The sequence below is a fragment of the Daphnia magna genome, linkage group LG4 (assembly GCF_020631705.1).
Source record: "Daphnia magna isolate NIES linkage group LG4, ASM2063170v1.1, whole genome shotgun sequence".
NCBI lineage: Eukaryota > Metazoa > Arthropoda > Branchiopoda > Diplostraca > Daphniidae > Daphnia > Daphnia magna.
Genome location: NC_059185.1, coordinates 2,098,471 through 2,119,418, shown reverse-complemented (window position 1 = coordinate 2,119,418; position 20,948 = coordinate 2,098,471). Strand labels below are relative to the sequence as shown.

Here is a 20,948-nt window from a genome sequence, read left to right as displayed (position 1 = left end):
GAGCGATAATTTGTAAGGAAGCTAGAAATAAAAGGCAGATAAAAGCAAGATTAGAAATTATTCGTTACCAACAGTGCTGTAAAATTTCAACCGTGTAAATTTGAGGCGGGATCTTATAGCATAAAGAATAATCTGTCATTTAATTACACGTGGCCACAATGCTGCTGATAATGACACGTTAACACGTGACTTGAAGACAAGAACATTTCACATTAGACGCTTCTCGCTTGAATGTTCGTTTTTCATGCTGGGGAAGATTGGACTATTCAGCTAAATGAGAAATGGTTTTAAAGCATAAATGCCACACGCCAGAAAATACATGATTAAATCTATATACGGGTGTAACATGTAATATATACACGCTAAATTATTTCATGGTCGGACAGAGAATGGACAGATTTTGTTTTCCTTTTAAGACTGAAGGCGACAATCGAACACGTGACGGCCTTCTTTGTGATCACTCCAAGGTGGTGAATCTAATTACAAAATCGGTGAGTACAGGTAAGACAAAACACGTGCACGATGTGGTTCAATAACAATCATTACAGCGGCTCTATAAGGGCAGCTGTTGTTCAAAACAAAGAACTATGATTTGTCAAACGGCATACAAATACGCATTCCTTTTCTTTCCGTCCAAAGGCGGATTTGTGAACGGCGAGAACCACTGAATGCTAAACAGTCCAAAAACTGCGTGGAAACTCTTCCATCTGGATTTTCTTATCCAGCGTGCCTCCTCCTTCTTCAGTTGTTCGATACCCTATTTATTAAACAAAAAAATGATATTGCGCATTACAATGTAAAATTAAAATTTTAGAGTAGAAAATAAATTTCTTTATACAGTTTCATCGTTCCATATTGCTTGCATTTGGGTTCCAAGCATAATAGTTGTAAAAATCGCAAAAAGTAAGGCCTCGAAACCGAGGAACAACAGTAGGATGACTGTAGCTGGCGGGCTATAATTCGAGCATTCTTTCCATTCGGAGTGAACGCAAGAAATGAATTGCAAAATTACCAATACTAAGGAATGCACTGAGAGAACAGCTATATAGAACTGTAGAAAAATGGAATCGGATTAGGTTGGATCTTTTAATTTTGTTACGTAAAAATTATACACTACTGTAAAAAGGACGAAAAATTTTTGATTGTTCTCTCCCACACAGTTGTTTACCCAAGGGCAATGGTCTAGATAACAAATATGTTTAAATGGAAAGCTCAAATATGGATTTGACTGGATGGTTAAACTTACGGTCCATCTTCCTCACACACCTGTGAAAAATTTTAATGATTAAGGACTAGCATAAAAACAAGCAGACAACTGAAGGCTTACCTCTGGCAAACAGAACAATGGTGGGCTCTCTCTGGCTTGATTGAGCAGCATTTTTGGCACTTGAATATAACTTGTCCTTGTTGCAATCCCATCCGTTGGATCATTTCTTTGGTTGCATTTCCTCTAGGAACAGCACCCTATGGTTGAATCAAAGTTAACACCTTAGAAAATCACTCTTAAATATTATAAGTATAACAGACTTACTGGATCAGTTAGCATTGTCCTAACATGGGAGATAAAGGCAAGCGAGGAAAGGGCCAAAAATAATACTAAGTTGAACACACTGAAAACTGTGTGTGTCGAAATTGCAGGGATGAGGATAACAAAAAATGAAACAAACATTGAATAAAGGATCAAGAGCCACGTGAGGACGACGCAAATGATTCCACATATATCCTGGATGCACCAAAACCGTCCTGAGCAGCAACGGTTATGCATATCCATGTCGGAGGTAAAACTGAGCCCGGGACTCACATTAATACTTAAATCGTCGTCCGTTTGATAGTGGTTGCTATTATTGCTTTGATTGGTATAATTCATTTTTATATACTTAATACTGACGTTAGAACGTAAAACCGATAAGGAACATGGTCAGTCTGAGAAATTCGACTTCCCACCTTTTTGTTCGATGACTTTAAATGGATTAGAGAAAAGTCTTAAGTACTATAATGCCCAATACGATGACAGTTCAATGTTTTCAACCTGTAACGAAAAATTTTAAGATACAGCTTAAGGCCTGTCAAGCACCAACTAATCAGTGTCAGCTAGCAACTCTGGCGTCTAGCCCGTCTACTATCCGAAACGGTCCCTTTGCCGCTAACCTGCTACGTTAACAAGGTTATCTATGCGATATTGCGATGAGTTTATTTTAAAATTCAACGTACTTGAGTTTTCATAAAATTTTCAGAACTATACCAGCTTGAGATTACCCGTTCACCAGTCTAGTCAGATCTGCGATAATTACTGAGACATTATTTTTAGTTCACGGCGGAGAATCTTCCCAGTATTTGTTTTGGGAATAGCATCAAGAAAATGAACTCCTCCCTTCAACTTTTTATGATGGGAAACTTTAGCGTCAACAAATTCAGCAATTTCTTCTTTAGATAGCGCAACGCCGGGCTTTTTGACGACATACGCGCGAGGTAGTTCACCAGCAGCATCGTCAGGAACACCGATAACTGCCACATCCAAAACACTGGGATGGCGCCTTAGAATGTCTTCCAGCTCTGATGGAGACACCTTAAAATAACATAAATTGTTTATTTTATGATCTGTAAAGCGGTCAGTTACTAGAAATATCAAACCAAATCGATGATACCTGGAGGCCTTTCACTTTAATAAGCTCTTTCAATCGATCGACAATAAAAAATTGATTTTGTTCGTTGTAATAAACCATGTCTCCAGTATGCAGCCATCCGTCACTGTCAATAGTTTCTTCTGTTGCTTTTGGATTTTTATAGTATCCTTTCATCACCTGTGGACCCGACACACACATTTCTCCATGTTGACCGGGTCCGAGAGATTCTCCGGTATCTACATCCAGAACTTTGACTTTGGTCCGAGATAATGGCTCACCAAACGAACCGATCTGGTTGTTTATAACCGGACTGAGATGAGTAACAGACGTTGTTTCTGTCATCCCACATCCTAAAATGATCAATAGTTCGGAAATAAAGTTGAAAAGAAATTAAAACATTTTGCTGAAATTTGAAAATACTATGGCAGATAATTGTAAACTATTTATCGGAACCTTCTTGCATCAATAGGTCGTGTTTTTGGAAGCGCTCGACGAATCTAGTGGCAACCGCTAGTCCTAATGGAGCAGCGCCAATAGCGACGGTATGTAGTCGACGAAATGCATCCAATTTTAGATCAGGGCGATGTCCAAGAAATAAAACCAAAGGGGGAACAAGATGTAACGTCGACGGCTAAAAAAAACGCATTATAACAAATCAGTTTCACGGCCAACTGAAAACTGAAACAAATAGTACAATATCGATTTACATGATGTTGATGTAGGGAATTGACGTACGAGTCGCCTTCGAAACGAGGCAAAATAACCATTTTGGCACCTAAATCCAAACCTGTCAGCATAACACCCACCATTCCATACATATGAAAAAATGGGAGAATACAGACGTACACCTCCTGAAGGACGTCCGTTTCGTGGCCTGTTAGTACCCAAAATGAAAAATCAAACGATAAATACATTATATGAAATTATTTTCTACGAGTTGGTGGTGGAGTGGTAAGTTTCATCGCTGTGGGATGTAAAAGCTGCTGAATATTGGCAGTTACATTAGCATTGCTCAGCATAACACCTTTTGGAAGTCCAGTCGTACCACTTGTACAGTCAATTAATCAATCGATGAACTATAATAGTTATTTGTGAAATTATAAACTTAATACCTTGAAAATGGCAACGCAAAAACATCTTCCATCGGATTGATCTGCTTTGCATAACATTTCATTATTTCTAGAATTATTCACCCTAGATCCAAGTATCATTTCATACTTCAATGTTTTCGTCGAAAAGGTTACCGGGGTCTTGCAACATTTCTCCAAAGGATACAAATCCTTCTTCTGGTTTACCCACCACTATGAGGCGACGAATTTCGGGACATAACTGAGCCACTTGGCGAAGAGTTCCCGCCAATTCCGAAATGGTGACCACGACGGTGGCGCCAGAAAGTTGCAATTGGCGCGCAATTTCCTCCACGTTGTAAATTGGATTGACCGTAGTAACAGGCATACCAATACCGGCAGCCCCGAGCAAAATTATTGGAAATTCAGGAAGATTGGGAAGAACCATTCCAAAGACTTCGCCTCGTTTGAAACCCATCCGAACTAATGCACTGCCGAAATTGCGGGTCAAATCACGTAACTTGCCGTATGTATATTTGCGACCAGTCAGACCGCATTCCTACAATGAATGATTTTTCTTTTTAGTTGAAAACCAATCGCTGCTGATCATTCAAACACTGCGGTTTTGAAAAAGAAACAAGGCAAGGATTTTATACCATTGCTGTCAAGTTGGGCCACATGGAAGCTCGTTCGAAGAAGCGTTGAACTACTGTTTGACTACGGAGATCGAAATCCTTGTGACGAGAATAGACGATGTGCTTATCGATCGACGAGGCCTCGCCTGATGGGGCATCGGACATTGCACGAATCTGAAGGTTAAGACCAAGACGCTGCACAGTAGGACCAGTCGTGACGCGAAAGGCTTGTTTAGCCTTCACACCAATTCGGAAGTTGTAGATACGTGACAATAGGCCGAGTTTCGCCATTGCTTTTCCTTACTTCCAAACGAGAAAATGGGCAATAAAACAACCAACAATTAACAATAATCGCAAATCAATTCCTTTCTGCACCAATTCGAATGATTGTTGTAATCAGACAAACAAAAACAGGACCTTGAACCCGTCAACAAAAAGGATAGATTCTAGTATGTCTAAACACTCGTTTTTTCACGTTGTCAACAAAATGAGTGAAACGTTTACTTAAAAGAAGACTTCTTGATGAGGAGACACAAATATATCTTCTACTTCTGAGCTTCGTTCACTGATAAACACTACTACCGTGTAGTAGGCCCAATACCACGCTACCACTGGTATCCAAATCCTATGGTTGCCAGTTTTAGATTTTGTTACCTCGAAATCTTTCGTGTCATTTATCGTTGTCGTGGTAAAAAAAAATTTATACAAAATTGAAAATAATTTTTACTGCCATTAAGATATTTAAAAATGTTTTTCATCGAAAAGTATTGATTAGGTTTGAAACGAACCTGGCTTTTGTTCTGTTTCAAATTATACCTAATCTGTTGAAATTTTGTGTTCAACGGAAGACCCAACATTTCATCAAGAAAGATTTTCTGTTCTAATCGATAAAAAGGTTTGCTAATTTTTTGGTATAGTTCAAATGAAACTATTAGATTGCAAATCGAATGGAATGTCAATTGAATCATTCATGGAAGTCATTAACTACGTTGATCAATTTAAATCTTTAAAAAAATCGTAAATGGAAAATAACCAGTAAAATATGTATATACCTATATAGTTTTAATTCATCGAAACCAAAGTGTCAAAATCGTGGAAAAAAACGCGAAGAGGAACAAAAACAAACCCAACATTTCTACAGCTTCTTCAATTCACGACGAAGTATTTTCCCAGTAGCTGTTTTGGGAATAGCGTCAAGAAAGACAACTCCCCCTTTCAGTTTTTTATGATTTGATACTTTGGCATCGATAAATTTTACAATTTCTTGCTTAGACAATGTAATGCCTTGTTTCTTGACAACGTAAGCGCGAGGAAGTTCACCAGCAAATTCGTCAGGAACACCGATAACTGCCACATCCAGAACGCCAGGATGGCGTCTTAGAACGTCTTCCAACTCTGACGGAGATACCTTTGACGATTGAAAGTGTAAAATACATAATTCACTTTATGGTCTGTTATGCAGCCTGTCGCTAAAACTATTCAACAAAATTATACCTGGAGGCCTTTCACTTTAATAAGCTCTTTCAAACGATCAACAATAAAAAACTGATTTTGTTCGTTATAATAAACCATGTCTCCAGTGTGCAGCCATCCTGCGCTGTCAACAGTTTCTTTGGTCGCTTTTTCATTTTTATAGTATCCCTTCATCACTTGTGGGCCAGATACACACATTTCTCCATGTTGGCCGGGTCCGAGAGGTTCGCCAGTGTCAACGTCAATAACTTTGATTTTAGTCCGAGATAAAGGCTCACCAAACGATCCAATTTGGTTGTTTACAATCGGACTGAAATGACTAATGCAAGATGTTTCAGTCATCCCGTATCCTGAAAAAAACAAAACAAAACAAAACACAATGATATAGTTTTGAAATTACTTTCTGTCTTACCAGTTGGAAACGTCTTGTTATCTACATAAATTCACCTTCCTGCATCAATAGATCGTGTTTTTGCAAACGTTCGACCAGTCTGGTTGCAGCGGCCGGTCCTAATGGAGCTGCGCCAATGACAATCGTATGCAACCGACGAAATGCTTCTAATTTCAAATTAGGTTGATGTCCGAGGAAAGACACCAGCGGAGGTACGAGATGTAAAGTCGACGGCTGTAAAATAAAAATTCACCAATCGATGGAATATTCAAATGCGATAAGGTGAGACTCATATTACCTTGTGCTGATTAATGGCATTAAGGTACGATTCGCCTTCAAAACGAGGGAGGGTTATCATCTTGGCTCCGTGATCCAAACCGTTCAGGACAACAGCAAGCATCCCATACATGTGGAAAAACGGGAGTAGGCAAATAAAGACTTCTTGCAAGTCTGATGAATGGTCTATTTTCAAAATAACATACCATATGTATATTTCACTAAGTAAAGATACCAAGATTTAATGTTATTACTGGATGTGGCAGGACAGTAGGATACTTTCATTGTTCCTGGATGCCCCATTTGTGCAATATTGGCACAGACGTTAGAATGAGTAAGCATGACCCCTTTAGGAACGCCAGTTGTTCCACTGTTAGACGATAGATTAAATTAGTGATATTAATTTCGTAAAATAGTGCACGGAACTACCTTGAATAAGGTAGTACAAAAATGTCTTCCGATGGGTTGATCTGTAAAAGTAAATATTATAAACATTGTTTCGTCCCTTATAGCCAAAATAATGTTTCCATGCCTTGATATTGTCGTCAAAAAGATCACCATTATCTTGTAACATTTCTTCAAGGGAAGCAAACCCTTCTTCTGGTTTACCAACCACCAGGAGGCGTCGAATTTCAGGACATTGTTGAGCCACCTGACGAAGGGTTCCCGCCAATTCTGGAATGGTGACGACGACGGTGGCGCCAGAAAGTTGTAATTGGCGCGCAATTTCTTCCACAGTATAGGTAGAATTAACCGTTGTGACTGGCATACCGATACCAGCGGCTCCAAGCAAGATAATGGGAAATTCCGGAAGATTAGGTAAAATCATTCCAAACACTTCACCCTGTTTGAAACCCATTCTAACCAATGCACTGCCAAAATTACGGATCAAATCACGTAGCTTGCCATATGTATATTTTCGACCAGTTCCCCAACATTCCTAACAGAAATTACTAATCCGTTAACACAATTATGTAAGTCAGGAACGGGATGTTCGAATCTTACCATAGCTATAAGATTGGGCCATAGAGATGCCCGGTCGAAAATGCGTTGCACAACTGTTTGGTCGACGAGACGGAAATCCTCGTGGCGAGAATAGACGACGTTTTTATCAAGGCTTCCCGACGTTAAATTGCCACTTGAGGAGAAGCCAGACACTACTCGATACTGCACTTGATGGACATTAAGATTCTTCACCACACAATTCGTCGTACCACGAAATGCTTGAACGGCCTTTAAACAGCCATTGAACGATTTGAAACGTAACGAACTGAGGCCCGCCATTGCTTTCCTGTGATTTTCAGTTAGAACAAAATTGTTTCGATAAAAAATTACATAGAAAATTCATTTCAAAGGCAATCGAGAATGAATTATCTGAGGTACTTTTATGGCAACGATTGTTTCGTAATTTACTCTTCGAAAGAGAGAAATAATGTTTGAGAAGCAAGGTTTCAAAAATTGATCCATTCATTGTAAACGTGGTTTTTAATCGATATTAACTTTCGAAGCGTAAATGAAAGTATTTTTTGCTTACAAGAAAGACTAGGAGGTGATGAACTGATGACACCTGTTTGTTTTTGTACTGCAAGGTCAACTCGGACTGCATTAAAATTGAAAAACAATGTAGATGGCCTTCCGACTTTATCGCCCTCGTGTGCAAGCGAACCTGGTGTCCGTTTTTAGCAACATCTTTTGCTACCGATAAGCTTTGAAACTCAAACCCATTAAATCATTGAAAACTTAGGTTTTCCCTGTACTATATTTAAACATGGTAACACGCTTATCTGATCTCGCGACAGCACTAACAAATTGAACTAACAATAATCTATACCCTTTCGACTTTTTATCTGTAAATGGCTGTGGTCTCAATTTTCTCCTTTCAAAAAAGAGAGATAGCATTTAAAAAAATTTCCTTTCAAGTCGGTTTTCCTACGGTTACTTTATCGCAGCTGCAACAACGATTCGATGCGCTAGTAAAAAAAAAAAAATAGCGGGACGAAAGTGGGCACATGCGGTGGTGTATATATATGTTTCGGGCGTTCGAAAATAGCGTAGATGTATAACAACACGTACGCTCCGGACGTATGTGGGGAAGCCGCTCCGCGTTCTATCCGTTCGGAGCGGATGACGCGGTTGACAGACACGTACACACACTCACAAAGAAAGTAGAAAGAAAGAAAGAAAAAAAAAAAAGACGGGTGGGAGGCAAAAAATGAGTGACTCATACCGGTCTGGAGCTCTCGTGTCACGCAAGCCTATGCGCATTTTTTTTTGGGGGGTTGGGGGAGGGTTGGATTCGTTAGTATTAGCACGTTATTTGGATTATTAAGCTTCCTATCCGATAATGCGTTTCTAACCACCGACTTTATTTGAAAGAAAAACAAACAAAAGGATATCGGTAAAATATTTGGCGCAATCGTATTGGATCATCAATCGGATTTCGATATTGTCTAAATTGATTACAAGAAATGACAACTGCTATGTGAGTGAGCGCTTCACATCGTAAGAGACGAGTGAGTGGAGCCAAAAAGTTGAGAAAGGGGGAGGAGAGAGGATATCTCGTGCGGTCTCTGTGGGGCCAGCGCCCATATAGCAAAGGAACCTTCTCTCTCTCCTCTATCGGCTAGCAAGTAGCAATACCATAAAAGGCTTTGGTTACGAGAGATCCTCTAGTCTGACCGCTCGAGTGCGCTGCAGTCGCCCCGCAGTTTTGGATCGAATCGCCCACTGACATTCGGCTTTTTTTTTCAGTGCCAATTTTTTCGCCCATCTCTTGATATATTCTTACCTCCCTTTTTCCTTCTCTCTCCCCTTTTTCTTTTCTTCCTTTTCTTTGGTTTCAACTCTGCCGGCTGAAGTTCTGTTGACTCAAAATCCTTGCACTTTTCTTACAGGTACGTTACCGTCCCTCTACAAGTCTTCCTCTCACAGTGCGTTTATATTCACGTTTCCCACACCCCTCACCCACACCCTGTACAATTAAAATTCAAACGGACTTCTGGCATCCGAGAGTCGTATCTCGGTGTTTGTGGTCTCTGCTGTGGTTATTGTTTTGTAGTAAACTCCCTTGTATCAAATAAGTGTGACTCTGTCATTAGAACATTGACTGACACTCCTGTTTGTGCCGTTGAGTGCTGTTGAGAGACCAATAAGTATTTTCAGTAATCTATATACCTTGTAGTGCTTATGTTGGTGAACTGTTTCCAGTTCACGTAAATTTCTCTTTGGATTATAGATAACTGACAGCTATGCATTCTTTCATTTTTCATTTTCAGGATGTCTTTTCGAGCTGTTCGTGTTTCCAAATTTAGGCATGTCTACGGGCAAGCCATGAAGAGAGATCAGTGCTATGACAACATTCGGGTGTCGAAATCTTCTTGGGATTCCACTTTCTGTGCTGTCAACCCAAAATTCCTGGCCATTATTGTGGAATCTGCAGGTGGTGGGGCATTCATTGTTTTACCGCTGGCAAAGGTAGTGTATGTTTCCTTTCACACATCAATCATCATCAGATCTGTCCACTTCACCAAGTCATACCATATAGGGTCAAAGACTTATACCTCTACTTCATGAAACCAATACTGCCGAACTAGCTTTTTCATCATAAGCAGTTGGTGTTGAATTTTTATGGTAAAGGAGTTCATCATAATGTCCAGAAATAGCCACTGAGTCATTAGCCTTAACACATGAGAGTTGCTTTTTTCACGCGCAACGGGTGCTGATTATTCCCTGCCTTCTACCCAAAATAGATTTTTCCCTGCTTGTGTCCTCAACCATTGCACATATTCCTCGTCTCCCGTTGCTTTTCACAGCTGAGAAAAAGAAGTCGTTCATTTTTTTTTGTGTGTGTCCCCTTTTAATTTTTATGTCTTTTTCTTTTGGATATTATTTACATTAAACCTTTTTTTTTTAAACCATTAGGTAGGGAGAATCAATCCAGATCACCCACTCGTCGGCGGCCACAAAGGGCCTGTGTTGGACATTGCCTGGTGTCCGCATAATGACAACGTCATTGCTTCTGGCAGCGAAGACTGCGTCGTCAAGGTTTGGCAAGTCCCCGACCATGGATTATCTAGGTAAAATTAGATGCTCTGTAATTTCAGTTAAACTATCAATTTCAGTTTCGCAATGTGATTTTTTTCTTTAGAACGCTGACGGAACCAGTTGTGGAATTACTCTATCATCAGAGAAGAGTTGGCCTAGTTTTGTGGCATCCATCCGCTCAAAATGTCTTGCTTACCGCGGGTGTGTTTACCTTGTTGTGTCAACACCATGTTTTGACTCATCACCGCCATTGTTGTCTACATTCTCCCTTGACTGACGTTTTTTTTTTTTTTATCTACCGTCCACAGGTTCAGATAATCTGGTAGTCATATGGAACGTGGGAACTGGTGAGCCGACAGTTGTGATTGACAGTCATCCCGACTTGGTGTACTCTGCCTGTTGGAACTGGGAAGGCTCCAAATTGCTCACAACGTGCAAGGATAAGAAGATTCGCATCATCGATCCTAGGAACGGGAATGTCGACGAGGTATGTGACCGGAGAGACAATCCATGGAATTTATCAAAATAATTAACCGAAATTGGAAATGAAACGCAAATAGGAGGCAATCTGTCACGAAGGATCGAAAGCTACACGTGCAATTTACCTACGAAACGGACTCGTCTTTACTACGGGTTTTTCCAAGATGTCCGAGAGACAATATTCACTGCGCGCACCCGGCCATCTGAACGATCCTATCGTCATGGTGGAGTTGGACACGTCGAACGGTGTCATGTTTCCCCTTTACGATGCCGACACCAACATGGTGTACCTCTGCGGCAAGGTAGAAAAGTATTAAGTTGATCTTTCTTCTGAAAAAAAAAGTCTTTCTAATCACGGGTCTTTGTCTTTGTATAGGGTGACTCCGTGATTCGATACTTTGAAATCACTCCCGAGCCCCCATTCGTCCATTACATCAATACATTTCAAACACCCGATCCGCAGCGAGGCATCGGCATGATGCCCAAGCGCGGCGTGGACGTGACCTCGTGCGAAATTACTCGCTTCTTCCGACTCAACAATTCCGGCCTGTGCCAAGTCGTCTCTATGACTGTGCCCAGGAAATCGGAACTCTTCCAGGAAGATTTGTATCCAGACACTCCTGGAGACGTGCCCGCCCTATCAGCCGAGGAGTGGTTTGCCGGCAAAGACGATAATCCGATCCTTGTGTCGATGAGATCTGGTAGTCAGTTGTCCACCAATAAACAGGACTTGAAGGTAACTTTTCCGTCGACATGTTGTTTATTAGGGATATGATTTGCAGACCCTCAACGCTATTACAGGTTCAAAAGAAACATAATGTCTTGAGCAAAATGCCACCGAGGAGTCCTTCGGGATCGCAGTCGGCCATTGCGGATAGTCCCGACAGTGGTGCCAACAACCCTCAAGCCCCTGCGTCTCCACCCAATTCGGGCGTTCCAGTATGTCGTTTACCTTTTCATTCTTTGATCCAATGGTCGTTCGGATGACTCACGTTGGGACATGGTTTCTTTAAACAGGCGAAGGTGGTTGAAGAGCTAATGGACGAGATCCGGCGTCTAAAGTCCTTGTTAGTCAAGCACGAAAAGCGAATCCGTGCACTGGAGGCCCGCGCCGCTTCTTCTTCCAGCGCTGATTTGAACAATTCGACGGGATCAGCCAACACTTCGCTCATCACCGATTCGCCATCCACCCCTAGCGCCAACAACCCGCAGCAATCGGCCACTACGGGCAGCGGGCAGCAGCACGAGAACAACCACGTCAGTCACGACACCAACGCCAACGTGGCCAAGACCATCGCCGAGGATATGGCTCCCGATGAAGTCTGAGCGTTGAACACGCACGAGAAAAGGAAACAGAGAAAAAGAAGAAATCTGTCGTACACACAAACACAAAAAGATTTAGCCGAGCTTTATTTTTCAGTTAGCTCAGCTTGTCACCACCAACACTACTCCCCCTCAATTCCCCCTCAACGACGCACGATGATTAACGGCCAATTATATTTGTAAGACGCTTTTTTTTTTTCAATCTTTCCCTTTCTAATATTTATTCGTTTACGATTTAATTGGTTATTCTCTACTTTATCAACCTCATAATTTTCCCTCTTATACTATTTTGTTTAACAAGTTTTTTTAACAAAAAAAAAATTAAAAACGAACAAGAAAAAAAAAAAACTAAGAAGGAAAGGGTCTCGAAAACTTGTTTAGCCGTCATCGCTTATAATAACTCTTAAATGAATGAAACCCTTCCCAGCTCCTTCTTACTAGTGTACTACACAACAAAAAAACTAAATACCCTCCCTACCCCCAATTGTCAGTCTGCTAGGTACAAAATCATTTATAATTATTATGATTATTCAATTATCTCTCTATTTTTCCTCCCTTGCTAATCATTTTTTTTTGTGTGTTTTCGTGGACGCCGCACAAGTTCTATTACTACCCCGACAGCGAGACATTGTTCTTTGTCATTGCGTTTTTTTTTTTTTCCTGGGAAGGTTGGGGGAGGGATTTAAAAAAAAAATCAACAACAAATGGCTGGAAAAAAAAAAGAACAAAATGGCGAATTTGCCATATTGTTTTTGAACCCAATTTTGTCTGCGCAAATCTTTAAAAAAAACTACTACTCTGTATATTTTGGTCAAAAATCATCAATGATGTTGTGTGGCTTTTTTTTTTGTGTCCTGTTTCTCTCTGAACATTTTTTTTTTTTTTGCTCTCTAAACACCATGCCTACGGTCAAAAGGAAAACTACTGTCGCAACATCGATGCTCCCGCAAGAGTCTTGTTTCAAAAAATTAAAAGTGCCTTAGTGATTCAACTACCTACCAATTTCAAACTAACACTGCAAAACAGATGCAAGCCCATGGATGGGGATCGCCTTCTTTATCTTTGTTGTTGCACATATTAAACAAAAATAATAATGAAGAGCCTTAACACTCGAAACACACACTTGACACGTGATGTTAATTTATTTGACGCAGTACTTCGAGAAAACAAACTCCAAAATCAAATGGGAAGATACATGCCGCCAACTCTCATCGTCAGAAAGCCTTAAGTCTTTTCTCATATAATGCGAAACACATTTTCTTGCTGCAAAACCAACATTACAATCTTCTTGCGCACATTTTCCTCTTCTCCCGAAATTAATTTCAGGCTTGAATTTGTTTTGATTTTTTTTTCACACTCCAACAAAGTGTTACTTGATTGAGTGCTGTCTTACTCTTAATCTTTATATTTTTTTTCTTCATATTTTATGTTGTGAATGCGGCGAATTCAAAGTGTACAAGATGAAACATAAACCATTTTCTGAAACCATACAAAAAGATAAGAAAAAAAAATTATTTATTTATAGTTTTAATTTGTTTATTAATCCGCTCGGCTTTACACACTTCTTCATTACACGAGACACAGACTTTTTTCAAAATGAACACGTCACATCCTTTCGCTTTCAGTTCTCCTTTTCCTCATTTTATTATTTATTTAAATTTTTTTTATCTTTTTCATATTTTCTCAAGTAACCTATCAAGGGTGTGGTAAACGTTATATTGTAATATGTATATAATATTCTAAGGATGAAAAACGGGGAAGGAAAGGAACATCGGAGCATTAAGAAAAACTACCACCAACATTTGGTTGCCGCGTTTTTCTTTGCCCACTTCAATTTTTACAAGAAAAAAAAAATTATAATAATTTTTTTTTAAGAGATTGATTATCTGGCTTATAACAGACCCAAGAAACAGACGAGAGACAAAAGAAGAACCCTCCCCCCTAAAAAAAAAAAAATTACAATAAACTTAACGAGACTTGGGGGCAGGAGAGTGGGAAACTCCGAAAAAAAAACAACAGAAGTACAATTAATTAATTTTTACCTTCGTACGTATGTTTGACCTAAAGCGAAGGAGAAGATTGACGGCTTCGAGACGAAAAGAAAGAAAAGATTATAATTTTTTTTTTGTTCGTCTTGTGTGTGTGACATTCTTTCCCCCTTCCCCCCAATTTTTGCTATTTTTTTCCTCAAATTTGAAGCAAATATGTGAGATGCATTTTTAATGCTTGAATTGTCTGTGTCCGGCAGACGAATTTCCTTTTGGATGGATACAAAAAAGTAACATGCAATTACACACACACACACACACACGCGCGCCCAAGCAAAAAAAAAAAGAGGTGGATGGGCTATCGAATAGAAGGTAGAGGGAGTCAGTTAAATTCCGTGTTCTACTAAATCAGTTCTCCGACGTCCTAAAGCTCAGCAGGACATTGAAAGATTTCCCTACATTTTCAGTTTTTTTACTTAAATGTGTAAACGAAACACCTTGTAGCATTTCGGTGGATTGAAAATAGGAAAGAGAACGCAGGCAGCGGGAGCGTGAACAATTTAACTACATAAAAGGGTTATCTGGTAGTGGTGTTTTAGGCAGGAAGTTAAACGCAGACAGAAGAAAAGGGATTCACAATCCCAATCTTTCGTGTTTTTTTTTTTTTTTTACCGATTTCTTTAGTGGGATAACACCCCCCCCCAAGAAATGTGAAGAATAGCAGCAACAAAAGTCTGTTTGTCACTTCCCAAAAGAGCTCACACTTTCAATTCTATATTACTTAGGCCAGCTTCAATCTACTTTACCTCCAATGATTTTTGTCCATTCGAAAATAGGAAAGCAGGAAAGAGAAAAAAAAAAAGGCTCAGGTTGGCTGTGAAACCAGGAGCTAGTAGTTTACATAATAAGAGGGAGGATTAATAAATCCTTTTCTTTTTCCCCTAGTAAGTGGCTCCCATTTTTTTTTTTTAAGAAAAAAATAAAAAAAATAAAATAAAAGATCAAAACAACACACTTTAGAGCCTATCTACTGATTGTTTTGCTTTTGTTTATCAAATAAACTACCAGAGGCGGATAAGGTTCATGTCTCGAAATTTCGACTGAGCCCTAGCGTCCCAGTACGTGTGGGCAAACTCCCATTTTTCGCCGTCTTCGTCGGCGACGCTGTCCGACGCAGTGCATCTAAACCACCTGGGTTGGTGCTTGATGCCTCGTTGCTCGTTGGTAATGCGACGCTCGCGCTGCGCTTGCTCCAGTTGCAACTTGGAAGCCTCGGCACCTGGGACGTTACCTTCTTCCAGCAGGCGCTGATCCGGACGGAATCGGCTGTCGGTCGATGGGAGTACGTCCACCAGAGACAGCTCCAGATCGTTCAGTTCAATGGCGAAACGTGAAAAGCCGTAATAGTGCTCGTGATCTTCGGGAAGTGCACCGGGTCGCCAGACGCAACGAGCTGATGGCGCCACTCCGCAGTACAGACCTTCGCACCATTTGCCTATTATTGGACCATTGCGCAACACGCTCTAAATAAAACGTCACGAGATATGTAAAAATAGCAAAATTACCAAACAAATGGTGGACGAGTTTGCCGTCGGGGTCGGTGACGGAGCCAACAACTTCGTAACGATTAGACGACCAATACGAGGCTTTAGCGAAATTCAGCTTGCAACGAATGCCCTTGTTGTTGGTAATGATGAGGTCACCGTATTGGTCAACCCAACGTTGGCCGCCAAACAGATTGTGAACGCAGGTGGTCACCTTGTTCCACCGATAATGATCCTCGTATCTCGGAAGTCGAACATTTACCGTTCCTATCATTAGAAAAATGCAAATGAATCAATGATTTAAATATTATTCATTTCCTTGTACTATTTACCCAACGGCTGGAATTCCATCGACTTGCCCCAAAATTTTGTTTTGATTCGAATATCCTGCCAAAACTCGAAATTTTCGGAAGACGCGTAACAGGCGCTGATAGGCGGATGATGACTCACCTGAGAAGAGACAACAAATTAAAAGATGACGCAACTTCTATGACGACTAAACGCGACACACACACACACACACACAAACAAAAATACGAGGTGACACCATACCTGTTCGCTAATGTACTTGAAGCCTTTGTCCTCTCGAACGCATTCGTAGGTTTCGCCCAGCAGGGGATTAAATGGTTTATGGCCGGCGCGGACGTGCGAGGAGCCGTACGCAGAAACGGCAAAGGCGGCAATTAGCACCATTCTTTCGTAAGGGTCCTCCGTTTCAGAAGCCTTATCCAGCAACTCGCTGTACTCTAATTCTTCGCTGAGCCGTTGCAGCATACCTATTTTTGGTTTTCCGTGAGCCAATAAGCGGGTAAATCTATTAGTTATGTCTCTCGCAACCAACTGAGGGGTGGGTGGGCGATTATAGTTTTTTGTTTTTTGTTTTTCTTTACCAATCGGTTCGTTGAGAACAACAGGCATAGAGACTTTAGACAAGTCTTTTCCGATATTGCGTTTCATCAAATTCCACAAGCTCAGATCCTCAGTACTGGGTTTAGGGGCTGGTAATTTTGTTCGGCGGCCAGTGGTGCATTTGACCACGGGCTCGGGAGATTCTGTGTGCAAAAAAAAAAAGAAAAAGAAAACCATCCGTTCATCGTTAAGATCCAATTTCCTTGTAAAGAATTTGTTTCAATGAAAATGCAAAGAAACCTGGATCGTTGGACGCTTCGTTGCCCATCTCGCTGGCTTCGCTCACACTGCCTTCCTCTTCCGCTTCATTCTCGCCTTCCATTTCCGTTTCGCTGGCATCGGAAGATGAATCGCTGGCGGCCACGTCCGTCAGATACTCCTTAGCATCGAAGAATTCGGACTGGCTGACGCAAGAGCTACTGTAAGAAAGCGAATGATGACCCAGTCGGGCTGAAGCGTTCAAATCCAGTTCCAGAGACATGGTTAAATTGGGGCCCTCGATGGCCACTTCGGCTTCGCTCCGGATTTTCTGCAAGCGGGCACGCAATTCGTTGTTCTGCTGGACGGCCATATGGAGGGCGCAGCGGAGTGAGGCGACCATGCTAGGAACTGCTCCAGATGGGAAAATGCCATTATTACGTTCAAACAGTAAGAAAGAAAGAAAAAAAAATGGGTTAATTAGCATAAATCCATTGCGAATTTCTCACCAACGCCACCGTCACGCTGCAAAGTCGCTCCGTTACGAGAAGAAATCGACGACGTTTCTGTGGCCGTTTCGATGACCAACTTGAGACGCTCTCGTTCGTGATTCAGCGTGCGTAAACACGTTGTGAGTCGCCCTATCAGATCTTGAGCCCCATTCAGAAAATCGTGACCTGGATCGGTTGGCGAGAGCATGTTACAATCGGACATGGGCGGGGCCAACATTTCAGTCGCCGAAGAGCCGTTTATCGATGGCGAGAGGGATGGGATGCTACAACTCAGTGGAGAGTGCTTATCGTTAAGTGCAACGTTGATATTTGCTGTAAGACAAACAAACAAAAAAAGGAAAAAAGAAAGAAAGTAGCAAATAAATAACGGTATTTTCAGCCAAATGATTTATAGCGTGCGAACAGACCCGACTCGGATTCGGACATGGAAGCAGAAGCAGGTGGCTCAGCAGAGTTGGTGCTCGTATTAGATTTGTTCTTTTTGCGTCGCAAAACAAACTTTTTTCTATCTTTCTTGGTGGCCGGTGAAATATTTCCAGTCGTCGATTGACTATCGGACGAATGGCTCCATGCCCCAGCACACTTAACCAGATGAATGAGTCTCTCCTGTGCGGAAACGATGTCATTGTTCAGTTGCTCCAATGCTGCAGAACTTTCGCTCAACAGCATATTAGCCCTCGATGGTTTTAGGTTTCGCATCAATGAGCCTTCACGTGACATGGGCATCAAACTTTCTGCTGTGCCGAAACTGGTTGATACATGAAGGCCGCCAACTCCTGTAGGGCTCATCTCATCTCGATTACAAGGAGAAAGCACCGGAGACGCCACCATCTTCTGAGCCGCTTCTCGGCTTTGCAATTGCTGCTGACGAAATTGACGGTGTTCTTTCAATGCTTCTAACCATTGTCCAAATTCTTCTCGCGATTTCACCTGATTAAAGGTAGAATTCGATTAATCGAATCAACGGTCATATTTGCTTGTTTGTTGTTTTCGTTTTCACGCTGTACCTTGATATGGTAGATAAATACTTCTGCGTCAATGTCGATGCGACATCGACGTCTCTTAGCCGAGATGACTGATAACCCTAAATCAACAGAGCCGTGGGGTTTGCCACGAGCTAAATCAGCTGAACGCTTTGCGTACATTAAACTGCCTTTGTCTAGAACAAAATATCTCTGAGGGTTAGAAAAAAATATATATTAGAAATTTGAAAACCTCTTTAGCAGGTATAACTATTCATCAATTGATACCTTGTGCCATCCTTTCAAGGGCCATTTACGTTTTTTAAGAAGAACTCCTTCAAGCTTACTGGGTACTTGATCCCCACCTTGGAGATTCTTGAAGCTATCAATGATTTCCCATTCTGCCCCACGTCTTCTTTGCTTTGTTTTGACTTGCTGGTGTAGGTCCAATCCAGATGGTGTTGATTTGACAGGTGATCTGCCATTTTCATTGTTTGATTCAGCAGAAAGACTATTGGTCTCAGTGCTCAGTTCAGAGTCAGAGATCCTTTCACTGTGTGATTTAGTGTGATGTCTCAATCGGGGGCTTCTTTCCATTTTCCCGTCCAGAGCCTTGGAATCCAAACTTTCTGGTTCCGTAGCAATCTGCCTTAATCCAGACATTATTATCTAACCAGGTCTGATGATTAACATAGTAGTGCAGCTGATTTTCTCAATAAAAGTGCATACACACACGTCTTCAGGCTGAAAGAGAATGTACCATGAAATTAGAACAATATAAAAAATGAATATATATTAGCCTTGCAAAAGGTTAATTTTTGCGGTGGCCCTTCACTTTCGTCCTAATCTCACATTTTTGACACATGACGTCCCTTTCCTGATTGCTATATAAGTGAGAAATTACCGAGTACTAAATGGTGTGGACGACGGATATCTCTTTTAACTTTCAAAGCCGGTAACGAAAGAGGTCCGGCCTCCTCAACCCGACAATAAAATTCCAGGACGCAAAAACAACCAACACAGCACAAGGATTATAGAGACTGGACTGCTAGTGCAAAAGTAGAAAAACTAGTCAGTCAGTTGACTTGAGCCAACCAACCAACACGGCAGGCTATTGAACCAACAGATGCGGTGGCTCTACTTTTGTCTTCTGGCCTGATTTTGCTTTTGTAACGTTATGAAGAAGAGGAAGGGGGACGTCCGCCTCCATGCGATAACATATTTTACGCAATGTCACGCTACACGAATCTATAACAGACAACAGCAGAGATGGACTGCTGTTTTGGAAAATAGCGAAAGTCAAAGGAATGAACGAAGGCCACAAAACAATCTCTCAGGAGGGTTTAGACTCTTATTGGTTTTTCTTAGACTAATGTTTTTGTTTTGTTTTTTTCTTTTTTCTCGTTACTGGGAAACAGCTGTTGGAGAAGAGGAGAAGGGAGTTTTGTTTTGTGTTGAGCGCTCGACTAAACTTCATAATGTACCTCGGGAAACGTGTCCCGGATACTCTCCCGCTGCATCGTAATAATGAAATCGATCTCACGTTCGATAATGACTATAGTAAGCCAACGAGCCTTTCAGATACAGCCGCCTCGTTTTAGTCCATCTCGTCGTTTATTCCCATCAGACACACAAAAGGGGATACAGAAAAGCATCATTTACAGCTCTAGAGTTTTTGAGGAATATATCCAAGCTAGCGACTATGTAGAAAGCGTCCAAGAATATCTCGTACGATATCGATACTTAAACCCAATCATGTGTGACTGAGTATACGTATATGACGCCATTCTTACATCGCGCATCGATTTCCGGATTTCTTGACCCATGACATTTTACAAACATTAGGGTTGGGGAAGGAAATCTGAGCGTTCAATACTCTTTTTGCATTGTAATCAAAATTGCGACTAGATTCGACTGGAAACTCTAAACTGAAAAGAGCCTATGCCTTTAATAAGAGAAACGACTAGTGAGCAAAAAAGTAAAACTTATCCAGTTATGCAGCCCCCTTTGTTTTACGCTGGGTCTATCTCTGTCATCGCAGGAGAGAGAAAAATATTTCTACAAACGTATAATCAGGTCAAGCACGCCACGCATGCAGTAAGAGACGGCAAAAAACAAAACAAGTAACATGATGCCAAAATATTTATTTCTCCTGCCGCGTGACTTGATATCTATCCGTTACTATACAAGCAAGCACGAATAGCATAAGATAAGAACCGTATCGATGCAACACTACAATCCGTGAGGAATCGAGAATGAAAACATTAAAAAGGAGTACCGTACGTTCCGAGTCGTTCGGGCCTTTTCGCAATTCAATTTAAAGTTGTGTTGGTCGAGTTGAATAAACGAAGGTAATGGGGTTTGCGCAATGCACAATAATTGTGAGATGACTATATAGTACTGTAAAAGCCGATTTCTAGTTTTCATCCATCGTGACAGTATAAAAATCATCGAAGCAGCCACAATTTCTAATCCCCAACCGCATTTGAGGCAAAGTGAAAGGTCCAAATGATTCCCTTTCA

The 20,948-nt window shown here is 41.1% G+C and overlaps 5 protein-coding genes across 11 annotated transcripts; 1 reads left to right on the top strand and 4 right to left on the bottom strand.

Annotated features, from left to right (window-relative positions):
• Positions 1 to 79: 79 nt before the first annotated feature.
• On the bottom strand, positions 80 to 2,011 carry LOC116921128 (palmitoyltransferase ZDHHC3). The gene is made up of 6 exons (XM_032927341.2): positions 1,532 to 2,011; positions 1,328 to 1,464; positions 1,247 to 1,266; positions 1,118 to 1,182; positions 839 to 1,051; positions 80 to 757 (listed from the first exon to the last, which is right to left on the bottom strand). Exons 1-6 carry the CDS (start codon positions 1,865 to 1,867, stop codon positions 596 to 598), a joined length of 933 nt encoding a protein of 310 aa, XP_032783232.1. The 5' UTR covers positions 1,868 to 2,011; the 3' UTR covers positions 80 to 595.
• Positions 2,012 to 2,175: 164 nt separating this feature from the next.
• Positions 2,176 to 4,972, bottom strand: LOC116921125 (4-coumarate--CoA ligase 4). Of its 2 annotated transcripts, none has more exons than XM_032927337.2 (9): positions 4,831 to 4,972; positions 4,348 to 4,629; positions 3,843 to 4,250; positions 3,737 to 3,777; positions 3,559 to 3,671; positions 3,332 to 3,498; positions 3,078 to 3,255; positions 2,646 to 2,974; positions 2,176 to 2,566 (listed from the first exon to the last, which is right to left on the bottom strand). In XM_032927337.2, the coding sequence occupies exons 2-9, from the start codon at positions 4,615 to 4,617 to the stop codon at positions 2,288 to 2,290; spliced, it is 1,785 nt and encodes a 594-aa protein (XP_032783228.1). In that variant the 5' UTR covers positions 4,618 to 4,629; positions 4,831 to 4,972; the 3' UTR covers positions 2,176 to 2,287. The 2 variants fall into 2 exon arrangements, with proteins under 2 accessions (XP_032783228.1, XP_032783229.1); XM_032927338.2 differs by having other exon boundaries at positions 4,348 to 4,617; positions 4,830 to 4,950.
• A 290-nt stretch (positions 4,973 to 5,262) lies between these two features.
• Positions 5,263 to 8,156, bottom strand: LOC116921124 (4-coumarate--CoA ligase 3). The gene is made up of 9 exons (XM_032927336.2): positions 8,001 to 8,156; positions 7,472 to 7,757; positions 6,999 to 7,406; positions 6,896 to 6,936; positions 6,721 to 6,836; positions 6,489 to 6,652; positions 6,247 to 6,424; positions 5,821 to 6,149; positions 5,263 to 5,734 (listed from the first exon to the last, which is right to left on the bottom strand). The coding sequence occupies exons 2-9, from the start codon at positions 7,748 to 7,750 to the stop codon at positions 5,462 to 5,464; spliced, it is 1,788 nt and encodes a 595-aa protein (XP_032783227.2). The 5' UTR covers positions 7,751 to 7,757; positions 8,001 to 8,156; the 3' UTR covers positions 5,263 to 5,461.
• Positions 8,157 to 9,128: 972 nt separating this feature from the next.
• LOC116921138 (coronin-6) lies at positions 9,129 to 13,440 on the top strand. 4 transcript variants are annotated; one of them, XM_045172710.1, is made up of 9 exons: positions 9,129 to 9,396; positions 9,742 to 9,940; positions 10,388 to 10,542; positions 10,614 to 10,711; positions 10,819 to 10,997; positions 11,071 to 11,292; positions 11,367 to 11,726; positions 11,792 to 11,929; positions 12,008 to 13,440. In XM_045172710.1, exons 2-9 carry the CDS (start codon positions 9,743 to 9,745, stop codon positions 12,314 to 12,316), a joined length of 1,659 nt encoding a protein of 552 aa, XP_045028645.1. In that variant the 5' UTR covers positions 9,129 to 9,396; position 9,742; the 3' UTR covers positions 12,317 to 13,440. The 4 variants fall into 4 exon arrangements, with proteins under 4 accessions (XP_045028645.1, XP_032783255.2, XP_045028643.1 ...); XM_032927364.2 differs by having other exon boundaries at positions 9,131 to 9,360; XM_045172708.1 differs by lacking the exon at positions 9,129 to 9,396 and adding an exon at positions 9,425 to 9,618.
• A 1,843-nt stretch (positions 13,441 to 15,283) lies between these two features.
• Positions 15,284 to 19,581, bottom strand: LOC116921134 (oxysterol-binding protein-related protein 3). Of its 3 annotated transcripts, none has more exons than XM_045172706.1 (11): positions 19,279 to 19,581; positions 18,715 to 19,170; positions 18,472 to 18,639; positions 17,872 to 18,394; positions 17,462 to 17,776; positions 16,995 to 17,366; positions 16,736 to 16,897; positions 16,398 to 16,621; positions 16,178 to 16,295; positions 15,867 to 16,112; positions 15,284 to 15,796 (listed from the first exon to the last, which is right to left on the bottom strand). In XM_045172706.1, exons 2-11 carry the CDS (start codon positions 19,087 to 19,089, stop codon positions 15,363 to 15,365), a joined length of 2,937 nt encoding a protein of 978 aa, XP_045028641.1. In that variant the 5' UTR covers positions 19,090 to 19,170; positions 19,279 to 19,581; the 3' UTR covers positions 15,284 to 15,362. The 3 variants fall into 3 exon arrangements, with proteins under 3 accessions (XP_045028641.1, XP_032783250.1, XP_045028642.1); XM_032927359.2 differs by having other exon boundaries at positions 19,331 to 19,580; XM_045172707.1 differs by having other exon boundaries at positions 16,995 to 17,363; positions 19,331 to 19,580.
• Positions 19,582 to 20,948: the final 1,367 nt, after the last annotated feature.